Source organism: Lepus europaeus, chromosome 8 (genome assembly GCF_033115175.1).
Source record: "Lepus europaeus isolate LE1 chromosome 8, mLepTim1.pri, whole genome shotgun sequence".
Lineage (NCBI taxonomy): Eukaryota > Metazoa > Chordata > Mammalia > Lagomorpha > Leporidae > Lepus > Lepus europaeus.
Window position 1 is genome coordinate 82,403,779 of NC_084834.1, and position 25,026 is coordinate 82,428,804.

General features: G+C 40.7%; 1 protein-coding gene across 2 annotated transcripts in view; it reads right to left on the minus strand.

Annotated features, from left to right (window-relative positions):
- Positions 1–25,026, minus strand: part of BMPR1B (bone morphogenetic protein receptor type 1B) — a 434,320-nt gene that overhangs the window by 21,289 nt on the left and 388,005 nt on the right. For both annotated transcript variants that reach the window (XM_062199848.1, XM_062199849.1), the window contains 5 exons: positions 23,985–24,087; positions 16,102–16,198; positions 14,909–15,047; positions 4,744–4,936; positions 3,093–3,390 (listed from right to left, as the gene is read on the minus strand). In XM_062199848.1, the coding sequence (XP_062055832.1) occupies positions 3,093–3,390; positions 4,744–4,936; positions 14,909–15,047; positions 16,102–16,198; positions 23,985–24,087 (830 nt within the window). The remainder of the gene's footprint in view (positions 1–3,092; positions 3,391–4,743; positions 4,937–14,908; positions 15,048–16,101; positions 16,199–23,984; positions 24,088–25,026) is intronic.

A 25,026-nucleotide genomic window follows, 5' to 3' on the forward strand; every position in this document is an offset into this window, starting at 1 on the left:
AAGGTTTACATGTTATGCACAGAAATTGAGACAAGCAAATTTTGAACCATGGGAAATAAAAAAAAACAACAATTTACCCCCAAATTAATTGAATTATTAGGCCTCCATATGAGGAATGAGGAGACCAAGGTGCAGAAGCTGGTCTCAGTGATGTCAGCCTCTGCAGGTGACATCTGAACCGGCAGCACATCTCCCCTCCTTTGATGAACCAGTCAATATATGCCAGGCACATCTCCAAACCGTACCCTGCAGAGTTCTCTTTCCTTCCTAGAATCAGGCTTTGCATGAAATGTGAGAGGCCATTCAGTCTGCTTCCCTTACATTAAGCAGAAGTAAGTTTCAGAAATACAACATATAGTCAATCTCTTTGTTTTAAGGTTTATAAAGGAGATGAGTTTAAAATTATTTTGCTATTGCCTACCTTTATTGATTCAAAATGATGTTAGGATGCTTATAGTGGGTAATTCACTATGTCCCAGCAAATGGGAAACACGCTAATTACCATGGATGCTGCTCTTGGGATGCCCAGTGACTAACAAGAAAGATGAGGCAGGCACCAAAATATTGACAATGGCAGGCAAACCAGGGCCAGGAGGTTACTACAGGAGTGCAGAGGGTGTGCCATTCTTCCGAGCTTGGGGATGAGTAAGGTGACTGAGAGGCAACTCCTAAGATTAAATACTACAGGAGTGCAGAGGGCGTGCCATTCTTCAGAGCTTGGGGATGAGTAAGGTGACTGAGAGGCAACTCCTAAGATTACATTAAAGTACCCGGAGAAGCAGAGACTTCCCAAGCTAAAGACTGTGCAAAAAATCAAGAGCAAGACAGTAGCAAGCATGAGATATACATGAGGAGAAAACACAGGAGTTTTATCAAGAGAGCACACAGACTGGAGAGTTTGCACAATATAAAACTAGGGATGTGGACTCAGTCCACAGTGTGGAGGGTCTTTGGAGCCAGGAAAAGGTGCTATTGGGCTTCATCTTGGAGTCCATATGGAACCATTCACTTATCCATTACATGAAATTTTTAGCCAGCACCTAAAAATCAGCACCAGGGAAAGGTACCAGGAATGCAAATGCAAAAATAATCACATGTTCTACCTTCACTGTCCATTGGGAGTGACAGGGAAGAAGCCAACACTGTTCTACAGATTGAGAAATGTCATGACAATACATACAGGGCCACACTGGAACTACAAAGATTGACTTAAAGTGAGACTTGTGAGGGAATCACAATAAATGGCATCTCACAGCTTAGCAGTGAGCATCTGGATAGAGAAGGCTGTGTGAGGGAATGACAGATCCAGGCGAAAATGCTTGCAGCTGTGAGACGTATAGTGTTCAGTCAGGGTAACTATAGAAAATGGTCAACACTGAGCTGGGGACAGGGCTCAAGAAGAGGCCAGGGTCAGACAAGGAAGGATCTACTGCACCCAAGGACTTTAACTATAGTTGAACCACAGTGAGAGGAAACTGTGAAATTCTGATGTTGCACAGTCATGCTTCAAGAAAATAAATCCAGAGCAGTGTGCACAAAAGCCTGCAATGAGAAATAGGAAGTAACAAATGCTTTACAGCAGAAACTAGGAAAATGCTAGAGGCAGCCCAAAGTGCACCAGTACAGGAGGAATTCCATGAAGACAGAATTTATCCCACTCTACATACCAAAAATTAGGGGGAAAAGGGAGGTGCCAGGCACCCACCTTCTATAATGGATCAATCCTAATGGGAATAGGAGAGCATCAGAAAAAAAACACTCAAGAGGTAAAGAGAGCAGAAGCAGTGGCGAGAGACAGGGAAGTGGTGGACAAAGGTACATGAGGAAAACGGGAGGAGGTAAGGTTTGGGCCTGAGGACAGCCACAGGGTGATGGGACAAGGGCTGGCGACAAAGACAGATGGCAGGGAAATCTGAGAAGCATCACGAAGCTGGGTGGTTTTAGTTTTCTTTATTTTGGTATGAGAGACGTGAAAAGAGTTGCAGGCCAGAAAAAAAGAATTCAGAAGAACGGATTTAACAATCTACTGGCAGGAGGTTCATGTTTCTAACTTAAACTTATAGCCCCAATCATTTCCCTTTGCTCTGTTTTGAAAGATCAAGAACTTGAATTTGCCATGCACTAAATGGTGTATTATTAAATCGAACCTCAGCCTTTACAACCAGGTGAAAATACAATCCATTAGTCCTTTCTTAGGGGTTTTCTTTTCCAAACCCTGAACCGTCTCATGGCTTTTCCTCTGTACCCTTCACTACCTTCTACGATGTCTGAAAACATCTACAAGGGAGTCCAAGAATTTGTTAAACTCTAAGCCTGAATTGGGCTTTGAAAAAGGCGACGGCATGATGATCCCACTACAGCAGTGATTTGCAAAACTCAATTTGCTTATCTTACTGTCAAAAGAGAGGAACCATCTCTTCCAATTAAATCATCTAAAAGAAATATCTCTACTTCAAGTGAGAGTAAGTAAAACAGTCTCCAACCCACGTACACATCCCCTCCCCAGTGTGCAAAAGCTTCCAGTAAGAACATAGTTCCAAGGCGCCCCCAAGCACTTGAAAGCCACTGTTGTACATGTCCAGGCATTATATTCAGCGTGTGAGCTGCTGTGTAATGATGCTGACTACCCAGCCTATTTTGTTAAGAGTTCCCAACATCTTTCATAAAGTACTTCTGCAAGTTATCTTCACTATATATTACATAAAAAGATTGCTTCTATCACTATACAGACTTTAGATTTTTCCTGACATGTTGCCCTGCTTAACAATGCCAGGAGAGCTCGGACCACGTATCCCCAGGCATCAGCTCCCTAAGCTTTCCCATGCAGCTACATTCACCGCAGCCACAAACCTAAGGTGAAGCAGTTTAGAGCCAGGCCCCCAAAAAGCCCAAATGCAGCAGCCCTGATGCTACAAATCCAAAGTTTGGTGGTTATTTTTCATCTACAGAAAATAGAACCTGTCAATTATTAATATCCCAGAAGTTCCTCAGTTACCAAACCCTTTGGGAACACTGGGCTTTAAAATTCATACTCTACTAAACAATGATAGGAAAGAATCCTGAATAGCATATTTGTCCAATTTGATACTAACCTAATAAATTTAACAGCCAGGCCCAGGTCAGCTATACAGCAAGTTCCATTTTTCTTCACCAGGATGTTCTTACTTTTCAGATCTCGGTGGGCAATTGCTGGTTTGCCTTGCGTACTGAAGATTTCGGTGTGTAAGTGGCATAAGCCACTGACAGAAGAGTAGGCTAGCTTCAGCATCGACTTCGTGTCTAGAGTGGTGGACTTCAAGTAATCATAAAGGGAACCATTTTCATGGTAGTCTGTGATTAGGTACAACTGGGTCCAGGACCCTGTCCCCTTGATGTCTGCAGCAATAAACCCTAAAAAGAAAAAAGGACAAATAGGTTTGGAGGGGAAGTTTTTTTTTTTTAAGATTTAATTTACGCATTTGAATGGGAGAATTACAGAGACAGAAGGAGAGTCAGAATTACAAGAGACAGAGAGAGGGAGAGAGAGAGGAGGGAGACTGGGCCAGGCTGAAACCAACAGCTTCATGGAGGTCTCCCACATGGACAGCAGGGGCCCAAGCACTTGAGCCATCCTCCCATGCTTTCCTAGGTACGTTAGTAGGAAAATGAATTGGAAGTGGAGCAGCCAGGACTGGATCTGGCACTCACGTGGGATGCTGGAGTCACAGGTAACAGCTTAATCGCTGTTCCAGAATGCCAGCCCCAGGGAGTGTTTTTTGAATATTATCAAGAAGAATTTGTTTTCTCAAACATCATTCTTTGTCCATTGGTGTCTTTTGTTTATCATTTCACTCAATTTTCTGATTATGTGAATGACTATCAAATTATTAATACTAGTCAGAGGCAATCAAAATTGCAGTGGTAGAGAAATATTCAGAGCTCATATACGAAAACATTTTTTAAATTAATTTAAGAGATGGAGAAAGAAAAGAGCCCCCATCTGCTGGTTCACTGTCCAAATGCCCAAGATGGCCGGGGGCGGGCTAGCCAAAGCCAGGAGAGAAGAACTCAATCCAGGTCTCCCATACGGGTGGCAGAAACCCAATTCTTTGAGCGATCATGTTGCCTTCCAGGGTCTATGTTAGCAGGAAGCTGGGGATGGCAGCTGGAGGGGTGTATTGAACCTAGGCACTATGATATGGCATTTAGGTCTTAACCACTAGGCTGAGTGCCCTCCCCAGGATGTCCTCCTGCTCAGCAGTTGTAGTATGGCATTAGATATAAGACAGTGTTTACAAAAGAGGGTCTTGAGTTAAGGGACACACCTCACTGATTAGTCTACTTGAATGATTCAGATAGATCATGTCTAACCTGAGAAAACAGAAAAAAAAAAATTCTCAGCATAGACTCTTGATATAAAAAAGCACTGCGGATACAGTTACTGTAACTTTTCACATTTAAATTATGCCCCTTCAAGTCCCTAAAACTTCCCAAAAAAGTCTGGTTTTGACATTTGCATTTTCTGTTGCTGCAGAAAAAATGGTAGTGAGTATTTCACTTGCAGCTCACCATTCATTAGGCAGTGCCTTAGTCACTCCTCCTGTGGGGTCTCCCACTTAGACGCTTACGAGGTTCTTGGGCTTGGGCCAAGAAGGAAATTCTGTATGTTTCATAACGGGTCTAAGCAGACGAGTTAGCAGGCATCATCAGAAAGACAGGAGGAAGCTAGGAAAATCCGAACATTGCTCCTCAGACTTTGCTCACCCAAAATGTTTTCGTGCCTCATCAACACTGTCTGGTAGATTTCGGTCTCTCTGAACCAGCTGGCTTCCTCCGTGGTGAAGAACACTTTCACGGCCACCTTTTCGCCACGCCACTTGCCCATCCAAACTTCCCCATAGCGACCTTTTCCAATCTGCTTCACCATCTGAATCTGCTTAGCTATCGTCCTTTGGACCTGTGAAATCCCGAAACACACTGTTATTGTATTCACAGCACTACAGATGGGTTTGGTTTTTTTCTCCAGAGAAGAAACAATGCAAGATATAAAATAGCCAGTATTTTTTTTCTTTTTATAGACAAGTTATTTGTGCTTAGTTATTAATTTATGCAATACAATTTATGGAATACCTTTCAAATCTCTTTGCAGTAGACTGAGGATTCTGAATGTTCAAAATCTTGCTTCTAAATTGCTATCTCATTCTACCTACTATCATTTTCACTGAGACAAACAGCTGAATGGCTTCACAGTAACTGGTGGAATAGACAATTTCCATTCCTCCCACCATAATGGGATGTTTCATACTCTGAAGGGACTCTTGCTGTCATACTCTCAATCTTGGATAAAATATAGGAAAACAAAATTGCAAGGCACTGTTGGGCACATCAGAAATAAAGGACATCTGTAGGTAGGGAGCAGGAAGGGAGAAAGGAACGAGGGAGGAGAGGAGTTGAGGGCAGAGCAGGGAAGCATAAGCAGATACAAAAGCCAGGGTACTGTTTGGGCATTGCTCAAGAGCAGCACTGGCACCCAATGTCTAGGAGCTGATCCCTGTAACACTGGGGCAAGGACCACCCAATGGTGCCAAACTTGCCCTGGGGTGGGAGCATGCCACAACTCCCAGAAAAGCCAAATACAAAGCCTCTCTGGGCAATCACTTGCATGGTCATTCTCATTCCACAACCATGGTGAGATAACAGAACTTTGAAGCAACTCTTGCTGTCAAACAATTGATCATGGATAAAATACAAGAAAGAAACTTTAATGGAGTTGAGCTCACCAAGAAATAAAGGAACCCTCCAAGGGAGGTTGGAGGGAAGGAAGAGAAGAAAAAAGTAAGGCAAAAGAAGAAAAGGGAGAGAAGGAGGGAAGAAAAGAATAAATTCCTTAAAAGGGAAGAGCCGTGATCAATGAGGAGTCAACTACAACAGCCCAACTGGACTCAACTCCTTCAGATTACACAGTGGAATTTTCAGATGTAAAATCCTAAGGAACTGGAAATGCAATTCATAATGAGGGAGATGGAATGAAAAGTAAGCATGCAGGAAGAGTACTGAAAATGATACTTCTGGGACCAGCGCTGTGGTGTAGTGCAGAAAGCCTACACCTGCAGCACCGGTATCCCACATGGGTGCTGGTTAGTGTCCTGGCTGCCTAACTTCCAATCCAGCTCCCCGTGGATGCACCTGGGAAAGCAGCGGACTATGGCCCATGTGCTTAGACCCCTGAATCCACATGGGAGGCCTGGAGGAAGCGGATATGCCAAGCAACCATAAAACCTGACAGCAGTAAGCACATGTATAGAGAGGTCTCCTCCCTTAGAAGTCCACCACATGATGAGGGGACCCTGGGAGTGCTTCTGTTCCCAAACCAGTGGACAAAGCATCAAGAGCCTTAAGCAGCTTAGCAGTCAAACACACAAGTAGAAAACTCTCTAGTGAGGACACTTCCCACACTTATTAAAGAACAATTATACTTAACTTACAAGTGTCGTACACTCCTGTGTCTATGGAAATCTTTTTTTTCTCTTTTTTAAACTTTTATTTAACATATATAAATTTCCAAAGTACAGCTTTTGGATTACAGTGGCTTTTTCCCCCTCCAACCTCCCTCCCACCCACAACCATTCCATCTCTTGCTCCCTCTCCCATCCCATTCACATCAAGATTCATTTTCAATTCTCTTTATATACAGAAGATCAATTTAGTATGTATTAAGTAAAGATTTCAACTGTTTGCACCCACACAGAAACACAAAATATAAAGTACTGTTTGAGTACTAGTTATACCATTAATTCACATAGTATAACACATTAAGGACAGAGATCCTACATGGGGAGTATGTGCACAGTGACTCCTGTTGTTGATTTAACAATTGACACTCTTGTTTATGGCATCAGTAATCACCCGAGGCTCTTGTCATGAGTTGCCAAGGCTGTGGAAGCCTTTTGAGTTCACCAACTCTGATCTTATTTAGACAAGGTCATAGTCAAAGTGCAAGTTCTCTCCTCCCTTCAGAGAAAAGTAACTCCTTCTTTGATGCCCGATTCTTTCTGCTGGGATCTCACTCACAGAGATCTTTCACGTACTTTTGTGGGTTTTTGTTTTGTTTTTTTTTTTTTTTTGTTTTTTTTTTTGCCACAGTGTCTTGCCTTTCCATGCCTGAAATACTTTCATGGGCTTTCTATCCAGATCTGAATGCCTTAAGGGCTGATTCTGAGGCCAGAGTGCTGTTTAGGACATCTGCCATTCTGTAAGTCTGCTGTGTATCCTGCTTCCCATGTTGGATCGTTCTCTCCTATGGAAATCTTTTTCTAAGCAGCTTTGCATTTGCCTTTGTTCAGAAGATAGTATCATCTTCTTACAAGTGAATGTGAGTCCTGACAGATGTGGCAAAAATTAAAAATACAATGTTTTTGAGAGCTAGTGTAACATCGAAGGGCTCAAAAATATAACTTGAAAAATTTTACATCTGTGATTTGTTTATTTAATTTAGCAAATGTTTCTAGTCTCTCTGTGCCTAAATTTTTATTCCTTATTATATTAGATAACTATTTTAAAGGGTGATTATATAAATAAGATGTCCAGAAGATTTAATCATTGTAACTAATTCCAAAAAGAGAAGCAAAAAGGAGTTATAATAGGGTCAGTTTGTGGTGTAGCAGGTCAAGCTGCCTCTTCAATGCCAGCATCCCATATGGGCACCATCTGGAGTCCTGTCTGCACCACATCCTATCCAGCTCCCTGCCGATGTGCCTGGGGGAAAGCAGCAGATGATGGCCCAAGTTCTTGGGCCTCTACACCTATGAGGGAAACTCAGAAGAAGCTTCTGGTTCCTGGCTTCAGCCCAGCTTTGCCCAGCCCTAGCCATTGCAGCCATTCGGCTATGCAGCCTTTGCAATGGACAGATCTCTCTCTCCGTTTCTGTCTCTCCAACTTTCTGTAACTCTATCAATTAAATAAATAAATCTTTAACAATAAATAAATGAAAGAAGTTATCACTATTCCAGTATTGTCACCTTATCTAGGGATTAAGTATAAGTATCAGATACAGATAGTCTCTAATATTTAAGTCCATGTACATATGACAACACTTCAAAAAGTTCATGGGACAATGAGTTTAAAAGATAACTTTACAGGCCGGTGCCGTGGCTTAACAGGCTAATCCTCCGCCTTGCGGCACCGGCACACCAGGTTCTAGTCCCGGTTGGGGCGCTGGATTCTATCCCGGTTGCCCCTCTTCCAGGCCAGCTCTCTGCTATGGCCCGGGAAGGCAGTGGAGGATGGCCCAAGTCCTTGGGCCCTGCACCCGCATGGGAGACCAGGAGAAGCACCTGGCTCCTGATCAGCGAGATGCTCCATCCGCAGCGGCCATTGGAGAGTGAACCAACGGCAAAAAGGAAGAACTTTCTCTCTGTCTCTATCTCTCTCACTATCCACTCTGCCTGTCAAAAAAACAAAAAAAAAAAAAAAAAAAACACATAACTTTACTCTAATACACCGCTGGCAGAAATGTAAACTAGTACAACCATTATTGAAGATAGTATACAGATTCCTCAGAAATTTGAAAATAGATCTACCATATGACCCAGCCATCCCACTCTTGGAAACTTACCCATAGGAAATGAAATCAGCATATGAAAAAAATACCTGTAGCCCAAGATTTATAGAAGCTCAAATCACAATAGCTAAGATACGGAATCAACCCATATATCCATCAACTGTTGAATGGAATACTATTCAGCCATAAAAAAGAATGAAATCCTGTCTTTCACAAAAAAATGGATGCAACTGGAGACAGACCATTGTGCTTAGTGAAATAAGTCATCCCCAAGTAGACAAATTTTCTGATTTATGGTAATATATAGAGTATAAAAAAAGTAATGTATATGAGAGAAATTGAGATTTTGAGATTTGATTATTATTTACAGTAGTTTTTCTACTTACTAAATTCTTTATTTAGTGTAGGGTTAAGTTTTTTTTATTATATATTGAAAGTATGTCACTTCAAAAATTTGAAGAAAAATAAGAAAGGATCAAGAAGGGAGGATGAGAGTAAGGGAAGGAGGGAGGATAGAATGACCTGATCAGCTCTTGTCCTGACTCTTGATGTACAATGTAATACTTTATCCTTTTTAGTATTTTGTTGTTGTTGTTGTTCTAGTACTAGTGGTTGAACTCTGTAATTAACACACAATTATTCTTAGGTGTTTAAATTTTAACTGAAAAGTGATCCCTGTTAAATATAAGAGTGGGAAAAAGAGAGGGAGGAGATGTACAATTTGGGACATGCTCAATCGGACTTGCCCCAAATGCAGTTCTTAAAACTGCATTTATGTAATACATGAAATTTGTTCCTTTTATAGAAATATTTTTTAAAACTTGAAACCACACATATGTAGGATCTTCATAGAAAATATATATTATGAAAATTTATGCATGGGTTTTAAAAATTTTGTGCACCAAATTAAACTTTTTAAAAATTAATAATAAAGAGAGCTAGCTTACTTGCCAAATGCCTGAAATGGCTGGGGCTAGGACAGGCTGAAGCCAGCAGCTGGGAACTAAAGCCAAGTCTCTGGAGTGTGCCAGAAACCCAACTCCTTGAGCCATCACTTGCCGCCTCCTAGGGTCTGCATTGGTAAGAAGCCGGAATAAAGAGCCAGAGCTTGGGATAAAACTCAGAGACTCAGAAGTGGGAAGTGGGTATCTCAACTGGATTTTAACTGCTATACCAAATATCTGCCCTAACTTACCTTTTAATTCTGTTTTCCATAAGCTTTTTGCAGTACCTTCTATAAGCAATGCTCTGAACTTTCTACCATGTCCCTGAATTATTCCCACCCCACACACTCTTCTACATGCAGATATATAGCTTACAAGTCTTTATTTAATAAGGCTGAGTTAAAAATGGAGAAAATGTTTCCGAAGATTGCTCACTTAAGAGGTTAACGTTCAGTGTGAAAAGAATTTATTTCACTTTTAATTCCCTTAAAAGTTCAGATAAATTGAATATAAAAAAGCAATAGAACTTTACTTATTATATTATGTGTATGTATTAAATATTCTGCTGGGCATTTGCATATATAGTAGCTAAAAAAACACAAAGAAAACAAAAACAAACACTACCTTACGTCTTACAACCTTATCTTCTGCCTTCCTTTTGAAGAAGAAAAAAAATAAATAGATAATTTACGAACTAAGAGAAGACTCAAAATGAAAGGGCAATGTAAAGTCTTGTGGTGAACACAAAGTCCAAGTTGTGTTTTTATGTAAGGCAGGAATTTTTCCATGATGTTAATAAACTAAATAACAAATCAGTATGAAGATGAGGTATAATACATGGAGGGACTACTATACACTTACTGTCTTAAAACCAGATATTAAATCTGTAATACTGAGACATTTTCTTTATTGAACAAGGTTCTCTAAATTGCTCCTTCCCACCTGACCCGATCGAATGTATTTATTGCACTGAACTAACATGTGAGTCTTTGCTCACAAACACTAAAAGCATGGGTTCTACAGGCAGATCTCCTGGGTTCGAATCCCAGCTCTTCCACATACAAGCCAGTTGGACTATCTGGGCCTACATCAACTGAAGTGTAACAGGGAGGTATTTCTAGTGCATTCACGGGTCACAGAATGACATTTCAGTCAATGTCAGGTCAAATATATAATGATGGCCTCAGTTCCCTAAGAGTATATCATAGCCGTCTCAGTTTGTGTGTACACAGAGTGTTGCCTGTGACAGCTCTTGGCGGAGAGGGGTATATATTGTATCATTAGGTCATCCACGGGTATACTATCTCACAGGGTTGCAATGAGGATTAAATGAGAATATATTTGTAAAAACTACTACCTGGGCAATCTGGTTTGAGAATATATGCTCTTAAGTATAAAATGAAATAAGTCAAATGCTGTTTTTTTTTTAACAGATTCTATAAGTCAAGACAGTATTTAAACAGATATTAAAAGTAAGAGCTGGGGCCAACGCTGTGGCGCAGTGGGTTAAAGCCCTGGCCTGAAGCGCCGGCATTCCATATGGGTCCCAGTTCTAGACCTCCTCCACTCAAGCTCTCTGCTCTGGCCTAGGAAAGCACTAGAAGATGGCCCAAGTCCTTGGGCCACTCCACCCACATGGGAGACCTGGAAGAAGCTCCTGGCTCCTGGCTTCAGATCAGCACAGCTCCGGCCATTGTGGCCATCTGAGGAGTGAACCAGTGGAAGGAAGACCTCTCTGTCTCTACCTCTCTCTGTTAATTCTGTCTTTCAAATAAATAAAATAAATATTTAAAAAGAAAAAAAGAGTAAGAGCTGGCAGCATTTGCTTTAACTTATTTGGGAAGTAAAGAGTCAGAGAAGAAACAGAAAAAAAGAACTCCCATCCACAATTTTGCTCTTCAACTACCCACAACAGCCTGGGCTGATCTGGGGCCAGAGCCAGAATCAGGGATTTCAATCCATATCTCCCGCATGAGTAGCAGCAACTCAACTACCTGAGCCATCACTGTTACCTGCCAGGGTCTGCATTAGCAGGAAGCTGGAGTCAGGACTTGATGTGGGACACAGTTATCTTAACCTCTAGGCTAAATGCCTACTCCTTGCAATCTTCAGAAAAAATGACTGTGCAGGCCCTTTCATGAATCAAGCACTCTAACTGGGGACAGGAAGTGAACAAAATGGAATTTCCACCCTCAAGGAGTGTGGTGGAATGAGAAGGCCATGCCAAGATGGCCACTGGCTTTGGAAATCCCCTGGGAAACCACCTGGCAACAGAGCCTGCCTGGCAACAGGCTGTGAATGGATGGCTTTGGAAACCACATGGTAACGAAGCCTATCTGGCAACAGGCTGTGATTGGTTAGGGCATAAACCACCCCTTGACCAGATTGGTAGCCTTGGCTATTTAAGCTGCTGTACCAACTAAAATAAACGAGTCTGCAGACAGCTCGCCTCTGGCCCACTTTCACCCGACTCCCAGGGTCTGTGTGGTGACTCCACACCTCTTGCCCCCACCATGCTCTTCCTCTCAGAAGGAGTCCACAGCAACAAAGGAGGACAAATTCCATCAAAAGACACGACACATTAACATCAATGACAACATTATTTTAAGCTGTGGTATTGGTACTAAAATGAAAAACATTACAGCAGAAGATAAATAAATACGCCAGCTTAAAAGAAGTTGTCACAGAGGCAGAACATGAGGTAGGCCTCAAGCCCTAACTGTGGAGAATATTCCTAAAGAGAGGACATTTGCAAATACATGGATGGGGTTGTATTTAAGAATTTAATGAACAGTCACTCAACGGTGGTGTAGAGTTTGGAACGCAGGTGGCAGGGAGGTGGGAGCAGGAGATGGGTAGGCAGGCTGAGCGTATACACCGTAGGATCAGGCTAAGAAAGAGCCAGCAGTTCTCTTTCAATGCTACATCTTTTTCTGGCTTAGGAATTAAGGTGATGCTGGCTTCATAGAAAGAATTTGGGAGGATTCCCTCTTTTTCAATTGTTCTGAATAGTTTGAGAAGAATTGGAGTTAGTTCTTCTCTAAATGTCTGGTAGAACTCAGCAGTGAATCCATCTGGTCCTGGGCTTTTCTTTGTTGGGAGGGCCTTTATGACTTTTTCAATTTCTGTCTCAGTTATGGGTCTGTTTAGGTTTTCTATGTCTTCCTGACTCAATTTAGGTAGGTTGTATGTGTCCAGGAATCTGTCCATTTCTGATAGATTTCCCTGTTTGCTGGCATACAGTCCTTGTAGTAATTTCTGATGATTCTTTTTATTTCTGCGGTATCTGTTGTTATGTTTCCTTTTTCATCTCTGATTTTATTGATTTGGGTCTTTTCTCTTCTTTTTTTAGTTAGTTGGGCCAATGGGGTGTCAATTTTGTTTATTTTTTCAAAAAACCAGCTCCTCGTTTGGCTGATTTTTTGTAATTTTTTTTGGATTCAATCCTGTTGATTTCTTCTCTGATTTTAATTATTTCTCTTCTCCTACTAGGTTTGGGTTTGGTTTGCTGCAGATTTTCTAGATCCTTGAGATGACTTGAAAGAGACCTAAATGAAAGATCTCTGCGAGTGAGATCCTAGTGGAAAAAACGGGGCCATCAAAGGAGGAGGTACCTTTCTCTGAAGGGAGGAGAGAACTTCCACTTTGACTATGACCCTGTCAGAATAAGATCGAAGCCGGCGAACCCTAAAGGCTTCCATAGCCTTGGCAACTCATGACTAGAGCCTAGGGAGATTTCTGACTCCATAAACAAGAGTGTCAAATTGTTAAGTCAACAACAGGAGTCACTGTGCACTTATGTCTCATGTGGGATCTGTCCTTAATGTGTTGTCTAATGTGAAGTGAAGCTATAACTAGTACTAAAACAGTATTTTTACACTTTGTATTTCTGTGTGGGTGCAAACTGATGAAATCTTTACTAATTATATACAGAATCAATCTTTTGTATATACAGATAATTGGAAATGAAAAAAAAAAAACCTGGTGTTAAATTGGAAATTGCATAGAAAATTAATTAATTTAAAAAAAATATCATGTAGGATCTCTGTCTTTAATGTGCTGTACACTGTTATTTAATGCTATAACTAGTACTCCAACAGTATTTTTTCACTTTGTGTTGCTATGTGGGGGCAAACTATTGAAATCTTTGCTTAATATATACTAAACTGATCTTCTGTATATAAAGAGAATTGGAAATGAATCTTGATGTGAATGGAAGGGGAGAGGGAGCGGGAAAGGGGAGGGTTGCGGGTGGGAGGGAAGTTATGGGTGGGGGGGAAGCCATTGTAATCCATAAGCTGTACTTTGGAAATTTATATTCATTAAATAAAAGTTAAAAAAAAAAAAGAGCCAGCAACAGCACTAGGTATTAGAAGGCTATATCCATGGAAATGACATAATAAGATCAAAGATTTTAGAGCAATAACTGCATAGTAATGGGTTAGAAAGAAGAAAAGTTCTAGAAGAACAGTCAGTTTGAATCTGAAAAGCAGGAGCACCTAATCCATGAATACTAAAAGGGAGTTTTACTACTTGTACTTTAAAAAAAGTACAACCTATTTTCAAATATAAGATTTGTATTTGCTATGTATTAATTAAAGCTGGGAATAAATAAGTCAAGCAATTTGATTCTAAAACTTCTACAACAATTTGGATCATTTGGACCATACTGCTAAAAATAACCACACAAGTCATTTTGTGCCAGGCCTTAAAAATATATCTTGTTGTAGTAACTAAAAGGTCACAATGAACCAAGGAAGCAACAGTCAAAAGCCAGCATCAGACCAGAAGGATCTTCAAAGTTTACTAAGGAAACAATTTCTAATGAAAATTGCTCTTCCATCCCAAGTCCCGACCATCTTTCCACATGGTGCATAAAAGCAGCAAACACTTCTGTCGTGGAAGCAAGCGCCTTGGACCGGGCCGACTGTCTCGTCAAGGCTCACAGTGCGGACAGCACTGACCATCAGAAAACTAAACCCCTCCTGAATGGAAAGCCAGGAGCTCACCCTGAAACGTAAGCCCCGTAGCGGACATGGCCTTTTTTCCTTTGTCAAAGTGCTCAGCTCCCAGATGGCAGTCATACCTTAGCCTTCAAAAGCCAGGCCGAAGTGCAGTAATGCTATCCCCACCAAAAACAGAGGTAAGATGGTCCGATGTTGCGTGTTTTCTAATCAGCTCTTTATCAGAATGTCTGAGGGTCTGGACAGTAACCCTACCCGTGCATTAAAAAACAATCACCTACCCTCAATATGTCAAAATGTTATCAGGAAGCCCTGCACCTGAGATCTGATGGCCAGCTGACTACAGAGCGCTTTCTCCTTGTCCGGGGCCCTATCTGTTTCAGTAAAATGAAACCCAGTGTTTACTGACTTCTCCTTTCAGAAGACATTTCCTTTAAATTCAAGATACGTTCTTCTCCTACCAGCAGAGGGAGGCCTGATCCACTTCCCGAGCTTTGAGACTGCTCAATTAGGTCTCTCAGGGACTCTCCTGGAGGAATGTAGGTTTCATCCTGTTCTAACCCAATGCTGTACCGAGGTCGGGTTTCTTGCCTCTTATACCTGAAGAGGGAAAAACGCAGATAATTTGAGAGAATAGGATGCAACGAAAGGGGTGAAGCCTTCCAGTAATCAGAATTCATCTTAGCAGATAAACATAAGATTAAATGCTAAGTATGTGTTACCCTTATGTTTCTGATATCCAAATGATAATTATTTTGCCAGTGTATTTTTAAAAATAAACTATATGATTTTACTTGGTCTTGACCACCTATAAATTTTCTTCTCTATTCTTTTTCTTACCATATATATATAAGCACACTACATTCTGCTAGTGTTTGTAAACAGCTCCTAAATGAATCTCCTAAAATCTTTTAGGATCCTTAATTTAAGATATAAATTTTTGGGTCATAACATACATTACAATTAACTCTTATGTAAGGTAATATAAAATGCAATATCAAATGGAGTAAAATTAAATTTCAAAAACATTTTGTAAGTAATTTTAATGTTTTCACTTCAAAATAAATTTATTTGAATCAACTCACTCATTTACAGACTATCACAAATTCATATTAAACTGCTCAAAAGGCAAATTATATGAATAGAAAAATTCTTCAAATTTCACAACCTAGAGAATCAGTTCTGAGGTAACAAAATGATTTATAAATGACCACACTTAACTTCAATATTATGACATTTTATTTTAGTAATTAATCTATAAATTATAGCTAAACTTTTTTAATATTAGAAGGAAAGTTTAGCTCAACAGCAAATTCCTTGGACCATCCTAGTTAAATATGGGTCATTTTTCTGCTTAGAGTGGAAACTAAGTAGCAACCAGCCCCCAAATTTCTCAACAAAACTAGATTCCCTAGGGTTGAAATATATATCTGGACATTTCTGATGTCTGAAGCAGAAAAGAGATGGGCATCTATTTACAGCTTCATTAGGACACGTATGCACTAATGGTAACTAATATTTTCAGTTAAATGCAATATCTAATCAGGTCCAAGTAAGCCATGATGGAAAACACTGACAGGCAAAAGCAGTAGATTAGTAGTGTAAGGAAGACACTGTGAACTCTGGGCACTCCACCTCCATGCTGGAAACTTACCTGAAGTAACAGAAGAGAATGATAAGGACCAAGAGCAAGCTACAGACCGTCACCGATATGAGTAGGGCCTTGTGGTGGATGGGTCCATCAACAAAATCTGAAATTAAAAGACAGACAGCCATCATGCACAGAATAGTTCCACATACAAACTCAGGAAACAGCTCTTTGCCTAGAAGTACTTGCTAAGTATCACAGGCAAAAATGAAGTGGCATTTTTATGCACTAATTTTTTTTTTAAAGAAGGATGAGTGCACAGGAGGTGGGGAGGGACAGTGGAGAGGGGCAGGACAAAGAGTTTTTCCATCTACTGGTTCACTCCCTAGGTGGCCACAAAGGCTGGGGATGGGCCACAACAAAGACAGGAGTGGAGAGCTCCAGCAGGGCCTCCAACATGGGTACAGGGTCCCGAGGTGTATTAGCAGGGAGCTGGAGAGAAAGCAGAGCAGCAACTGTTGCTCAGGTGGGATGCCAGTGTCAAAAACAGCAACTTAACCCACTGTCCCAAAACACTGGTTTCTAACACGCTAACTGGCAGCAAAAATATGCACATATCCCCAATGAAATGTTTGACTACCATGACTGACCACTCCTCCAGGACACATGTCTACTCTGGAGGGACAGGCTGGACAAGGATAAAATCACAGAAATAATGTGAACACAGGTGAAGGCACCAGTACACTGCAAATAGAAGCAGGAAGCTCATCTTTACTCAAGATTCCACTGATGAGGTCACAGCTCCTTTCATAGGGTTTCTGGAGCACGCTATACCAGGCCATTGGATAAAAGTGAACCTACAGTCATTGCAGATGAAACAGGAAGTTGTCTTCTGATGGGCACAAAGGAAGAGGCTGCCTCAAAGGTTGCCAAACACAGACAAGGATGTGCATCACTTTCAACAAAAATGTGCTTCAAAAATACATAGCTTTATTCCTCTTCAATGGAACCCTAATTTTAAAAGATTGACTATTTTCTAGCCAAAGATGTGAGTTTTACCAAACTATGACGTATTATTTGTTAGAAGTCCAGTTCCTGACAAATCGGATTTACTTTAAGCATGCCTTTTCTAACTTTATATAAATAAGAATGACTCAGAGAGCTTTAATGCAAAAGTATATTTACTGACTTCAATCCCAGAGATTTTTAGGCAAAGGATTTCATTGTTAATCATCATCTCAGGTGATTGTTATACAGGTGATCTCTGGAGAAAAAGAACCAAAAACATGTACAATTACATGGTAATCAAATTAGCAGTATCTTATTAAGACAACCATATGCCCTTGACAAAAGAGTATTATTGTTTATTTTTAAATGTTTATGTATGTATGTATGTATTTGAAGGGGAGCACAGGCAGAGGCAAAGGCAGATAACTTGGCAAATGGCTAAGTAGCTCAGGCTGGTTTGAACTCAGACGCTGGGAAGTCAATCTAGGTCTCCCTAAATGAGTGATAGCAGCCCAATTACTTGAGCCATCACTGCTTCTTCCCATGGTCTCCAACAGCAGGGATCTGCAGCTAGGATCCACAGTCAGGGATGGAACAAAGGCATGCTAATATTGGACATGAGCCCCTTAACTGCAAGGCTAAAGGCACAAGCAGCATTCAAAAGCACGACACGTTCATGAAGGAAAACTGAAAAGCAACAACCAACTAAAATAAACAAACTTGCCACTTCCTCCGCACTCAGTTAACATGGAGTCAGGAGACTGAAGATTTTGTTATGACGCTGAAGTTCTGTAGTGACTACTCTGACACATGCATCCTTGCACAAGTCACTGATTCTATCCCTTAACTGAGATTTCTAGAAGCAGAATTAATAACTCAAAGAACATGTATTTTAAGTTCTTCGCAAATGTACTGTCAAATATTCTTTTAACAGATTGTAACAATTTATATCTTTTACAAGAGTTCTTGTTAAGATTTTACCAGATTAGTTTTTTAATTTTCTTGCGCTCTCAGTGCCTGTCTATTCTGTGTATAATCATAGACATGTAAACGTGTGTGTATTATATCTATTTGCATGCTTGTGTATTTTTTTACTCATTTGTATGTCTGTATCATTTTTGGATCATTTAAAGTTACAGAATAATGCCTCTATCAATCTGTAAATGTTTCCTAAAAACATGGCCACTGTCTTACAAATATTAATACAATTACATAGATCATGAAATCAATCTGAATATATACACTGAAAAGAGATATTTTGAAATGTTGCAGGAAAAGCTTGTATTATTGCTTATACACTACAATCCACAGATCTTGATGCTAATTTCTTGCCCAATTTCATTGTCCATCAATACTATGATTTACTCAAAAGTCTAAAATACATGTTTAATAACTTTTTATGATTCATACTACATGCAAAGCACTAATGAAAGCAGTGTTCATGCAGGATTTAAGAGATACTTAAGAAAAAGAACAATAGGATTTGGGGATAGACTGGGTGGGGATTAGGAGATTAAGGAGTTAAAGTTTCTGTTTTAGGCACCAGGTGTCAGGTCCTTCCATCCAGAGATGAGAAAAGCAGGCGAGGGAAGTGTTTCCTTGGTTGGGGAAGGAAGTCTGGTTTGAAAAGGGCAGTTTAACTTTGGATGTCAAATTGTTAAGTCAACAACAGGAGTCACTGTGTACTTAATCTCATGTGGGATCTGTCCTTAATGTGTTGTCCAATGTGAAGTAATGCTATAACTAGTACTGAAACAGTATTTTTACACTTTGTGTTTCTGTGTGGGTGCAAACTGATGAAATCTTTACTTAGTATATACTGAATCGATCTTCGGTATATAAAGATAATTGAAAATGAAGAAAAAAAAAAAACTTGGTTTCAAATTGGACATTGCATAGAAAATTAATCAATTTTTAAAAATATCATGTAGGATCTCTGTCCTTAATGTGCTGTACATTGTGATTTAATGCTATAACTAGTACTCCAACAGTATTTTTCACTTTGTGTTGCTATGTGGGGGCAAACTGTTGAAATCTTTACTTAATATATACTAAACTGATCTTCTGTATATAAAGAGAATTGAAAATGAATCTTAATGTGAATGAAGGGGAAAGGGAGTGGGAAAGGGGAGGGTTGCGGGTGGGAGGGAAGTTATGGGGGGAGGGAGCCATTGTAATCCATAAGCTGTACTTTGGAAATTTATATTCATTAAATAAAAGTTAAAAAAAAAGATTAGTAAAACAAGTAGTTTTATTACTAATAAATTCACAAATATTGCCAACAACCCAGGTAAACAGAGGTCAGAACTCAAATCATATGGTGAATATCCAAAGGGCCATTAAGGCTTTACCACAAACAAGAGTCTTACATTCACAGAGCCTGCACTGTTTGAAACACATTACTTAGTAAATCCTGAAGACAATCCGTAGGCTCTCAAAGTAGCCTAGAGCTTTATACAATTAAGTGTCCTGGTAATTTTTTCCCTCCATTTTCTACATACGCATGCACAGACTGCCAACAGAAACCTAGTTTAAGGTATATTTTCAATTTCTAAAAGATAACAGAGTCTGATTTTGCAGAAACCCACACAGGTTGCCAGACACTCAACTAGAACTAGAACGAACCACACAATCACAGCTCATTGTCAATCTATGAACACAGAATACTTTGTCACTCCAGTGACGTAATTTTAATAAAAGTCTCCGCTTCATGGCTTTTTACAGTCCATGTAAATGCAGAATACAGAATCCCCCCTGAACTGCAAACACTGTTTGTCCCACTCCTCTTACTCTGTTGCTGACTTATGAGAGCAGTGAGACCACAAGGAGGTCAAGGATTCTTTCCTTATGGCCCCGTACTTTAAAAGTCTCCCCTCACCTTCCTATTTCCCTTCTCTGGCCCCAAGAACCCTGTCCCCTGCAGCCTCATCTCCTGCCTCCTTGTCTTCCCTCATGAATAGGTGATCCTTATCAATCAGCTTTTTGTCTCTGCTGGTCACGCTGGTCATGTTTTATCTGCCATTACCTGTGCGCAGAGCATCAACAATGTAAACATTCAAGTCACTGCCAGGGTCTGGGAAGGCGAACACTTCCAGATGCCTATCAGGAAAGGAGCCGGGGCTGCAGTCCTGTGGGGGTGGCAGATTGCGACCGGTGCTGTCACTCCCGCTGCTCAGGCAAGTGGAGCCGAGAGCTCCCCAGGGAGGAGGCGAGGAGGACTCAGCCCAAGCACACTCGGTCTCATAAGCAGAGCGGGGTTTGTAACTGCGTGCAATGAATGCTGGGACTGTTAATGGAGCTAGAAGATGCGTTGTAAGTGCAAAAACGAAACTGGGGAGAAGAATCACACAGCTAGGAAGAATGTGGGAAATAAGCAGTTGCCGGAGCCATCTCTCCGTGCAGTCTAGGCAGGACAGTCACAGAAAGAGAGAGAGAGACATCCTTCTATTAACAGAGCTCAAGGCACCTGAAAAACATATTCCTCTCAGGATATTTTCATCAACAGATAATTCCTAATTCCGCACAGCTCTATATTTATTGTCAATTGGGATTCCCTCTTAAACTGTGGGAATAAATTCTATTTAAGAACAAAAATGTTAACATTATGGTTTTCCCTGCAAAAAAAAAGCCAATGTTTAATATTATATTTCCTGATAACAAATGAGATCGAGACAGATATTTTATATTCAGATTATTGTATTCAATGAGGAAGACAAAACTACATCTAAATTCCTTGGACATGTCCCATGTGCAAATCTAAACTGATATTCTGAAACAGTGAAGAGCAAGATGTTTCAAGACTTGTTAGCACTACTCTGGCAGAGAGCTGAGCTCAGACTCGTGTTCTGGGTGTATGGGTGTAATGTAGTCAAACGCAACAGGAGAGAGCTCCTGGCTCTCAGCTCTGCAGGCTGGAACTGTCACACATTCAATCTATTTGTATGGAAGAAAACATGGGATATTTCCCTGGCTAAGTGTCTACTATTGGTAGTTAATTTGCAACTGGCAGTACTTAAGGGATAGCATATAATCATTTATTTCTTTTATTTGAGAGGAAGGGTGAGAGACAGACGTCTCCCACTTACTGGTTTACTCCCCAAATGGCCAGGGCTGCCCAATGCTGCATCTGGGAGCTGGAAACTCCTTCTAGGTCTTCCTTGTGAGTGTCCAAGGAGTCCGGCTACCTGAGCCATCACCTGCTGCCTCCCAGGAGTTGCATCAGCAGGAATCAGAAGTGGAACTGGGACTTGAACCCAGGCACTTCAACATGGGATGTGGCTGTCCCAAGAGGCATCTTATATGCTAGGTCTGAAACACCCACCCCTAAGGGATAGCATTCTAAAAACAAATCTATAAGCTGCCTAAAACCTACTTTGAAATAAGAGTTCAAAATAATATATGAAATAAGATAACTTTTAACTTCCGAAATTCTACATTGTAATTTGCCTTAAACCACATTGGAATGATCATATCTCATGCAGGTGTCATTTCTGATAAATTCTTAGGAAGACTATTTGTTTTACATGAGTAATTCCCTTAATCAAACATTTAAACATGTTTATTTCAAAAAGCCTACAGAAATTTTATTTTGCAAATGTCAAATCAGAGGATGCCACTAAATAAAGCAAACCTTCTGTTCATTTCAACACCAACCCTTTGCTGCCTTAGGTGCTCATTACAGAAAACAACACTAAGAAATGGTAACAGGTGATTCATGGCAGGAGGGGAGGTGGCATCACGTTCTCTGGCCTGCCTGGCACTCACTTCAACAGGCCAGGTGCACATGGCCTCAGTCAAGCACCCGATGCTCAGCCTCTGGGCACTCACTAGTCCCAGCACCCCCATTACCCAATGTCACTAATCCTGCAGGTAGGGAGCCAGACACCACAGCACCAATTCCCCACTAAGGCCTCAACATAAAAATAGACCTCTCTTCCTACTCTCACCACCAGTTGTGGTGCCACTGGACTTCCCAGACTGCATTTTATCATTTATGATAAAGACCCTGCACTTCATCTAATGACTGTCATGTTCCTTGTGCTGCAACTTCCTCCTATTTAAAGTGGAGGAAAGTATATGGGCATTGTAGTTGGGGGGGTTAAACGATGGCCTGGGACAGCCACATCCCATTTTGGCATGCCTAGCACTGTCTCTGATCCAACTTTTCACTAATGCAGACCTTAGGAGGTAGAGGATAATGGCTCAAATACTTGGGTCCCTGCCACCCATGGGGGAGAGTAAGAAGGCATAGTTTCCAGTTCCTGGTCTCAGTTTGGCTCAGCCCCAACTACTGCAGGCATTTGGGGGAGTGAACAGCATATGGGAGACTTCTTATGCCTCTGTTTATATGCTTTTTCAAATAAGTAATAAACTGAAAAAAAATAAAGTGGGAGAAACAATCCTAAGTACCATACTGGGGCTGCTGGGAGGCTCAAGCGAGTTAATTACAGTAATACAGTAGCTCATTTTTGAGAGGTAGAGTTATAGACAAAGAGAGGCAGAGAGAGAGAGAGAAAGGTCTTCTATCCACTGGTTCACTCCCCAAATGGCTGTAACAGCCAGAGCTGTGCCGATCTGAAGTCAGGAGCCAGGAACTTCCTGCAGGTCTCTCATGCAGGTGCAGGGGCCCAAGCACTTGTGCCATCTTTTACTGCTTTCCCAGGCCATAGCAGAGAGCTGGATCAATAGAGGAGCAGCCGGGCCTCAAACCTGCACCCATACAGGATGTCAGCACTGCAGGCCGAGGATTAACCTACCACACCATAGCGCCGGCCCCCAAACCTGAGTTTCTGATGTGAGTTACTATGAATTAATGTTGTACAGCTTTCTAGGTTACAGGAAGAACAAGTATGCTATCAAAGTCATGAAATTTTACTCTAAAGGTCTCCCGTTCTCAATAAATTAAAAGAATCATGAAAGATAATTTCAAGTGACTCATGAAAGAACACATAAGTCTACCAAAATTACAAATCACCTGTTCTCTGGCGAAAGCCAGGAGGAGCAGGGAAACACAGGCTCTGTTTCTAACACAATGTCTTTGGGGTTGCAGGATTTGTCTTTTTTCATGAGTAATCCTGAATGTGTATGTTTTAAAATTAAATATTGCAGATATCTCCTCCATCTTATCCATATGCAAATAGTTGAATTGACTAAAAAGTTGTTAACTCTAGTATGGGGAAAATGAAATACTATACAGCAACTCATCTTTTATTTCATTCTCTGTAAGGTCTCTATTTCTAAATTGACTGATTTTTTAAAATTTGAAAGGCAGAAAGAGAGAGAGAGAGAGATTGAGAGTTGGCATCTGCTGGTTCATTCCCCACATGCTCAGATGAACACAGTCAGGACTGGGCCAGGCTGAAGCCAGGAACTGGGAATTCAGGTCTCCCATGTGGGTGGCAGAAATGCAGCTACTTGAACCTGATGCTTCATGTGGAATGCATTAGCCAGAAGCTGGAGCGGAAAGTGGAGCCAGGACTCAAACCCAGGCACTCTGGCCTGGGATGTGGGCATCACAAGAAGCACACTGACTAATGGACCAAGCACCTGCTCCAAGTTCTCCTACTTTTAAGGTGAATGTAACCAAAGAGTATTATTTTATTGAAATACAACTGCTGAGTAACATCTAGTGTTAAGCAGAAAGCAGTAGCTTCATTTCCTATCCTGCTGCAATACACTACAATCTTTAGGAATCGGAGTTTTCAGAAGTAAAGTAGGAAGAGGTGAAAATCGAAGGAATCTTAGGAGTAAAGTCACCTACAACTATTTTCCCAGAGTTGCTTACAATGACTTGGAATGTCAGTGTCAAGGTGTCATCTTGCCTTAGTCCTGGTCTAGCAGTGTAAACGGTACAGGCAGGTTGATTTGGAAAAGAGAATGATTGCAGTTTTTATTTCCACCATGCCCAGAGCTTTTGCCATCCGGCAGCCTTCCCGCCTTACCTCTGTTTTTCAATGGAGGCAGTGTGGGGTGTAGATCCTTATTACATTCATTCCTTTCTGTGCAGCATTCAATGGATCTTCTTTGATGAGGAATGGGGGTATCCTAAAATTGAACGCAAACAGCTATTAATGACTTTTCTCTAAAGGTCAAAATCATTTCATCTGAAATGTACAAATTATCACTATTTAGAAAATTCATCTATAATTCTAATTTTTTATTCAAACATCTTGAAAATGTTATTTTCTTTTTTTATTAAGCTATTTTTCTTTTCTAAGTTTTTAAAATTTTTTTCCCCAGAAACTTTTCAAGTATAAAAACTTCATGCATTTCATAAATACAAATTTAGGAACATGGTGATTCTTCCCACCCATACTCCCACCTTTCTTCCTTCTCCTTTTCCCATTCTTATTTTTTATTAGCATCTATTTTCAATTAACTTTATGCACAAGATTAACCCTATACTAAGTACAGAGTTCAACAAACAGTATGAACAATGACAACAACAACAACAAAATAAAACTGTTCCTCAACAATCGAGACAAGAGCCGTTCAAAGTCATTGCCTCTCAAAGTGCCAATTTCGCTTAGGTACTCTACTAGTTACCACAGATCAGAGAGAATATATGGTATTTGTCTTTTAGGGACTGGCTCATTTCACCAAGTATGATGTTTTCCAGTTGCATCCATTTTGTTGCAAACAGGATGTCATTTTTTTGTTTACAGCTGTGTAGTATTCCATGATTTCTTTATCCAGTCTTCAGTTGATTGGCATCTGGGTTGATTCCATATCTTAGCTATTGTGAACTGAGCCGCAATAACATGAGGGTAACAGGTAACTCATATGCTGATTTCATTTCCTTTGGTAAACTTCCAAGAGAAGGATGGCGGGCCATATGGTAGGTCTATATTCAGATTTCTGAGGTATCTAAATACTGTATTCCACAGTGGCTGCACCAGTTCACATTCCCACCAACACTAGATCAGTGTACCTTTTCCCTCACATCCTTACCAACATTTGTTGTTTGTTTGTTGAACTCCATAA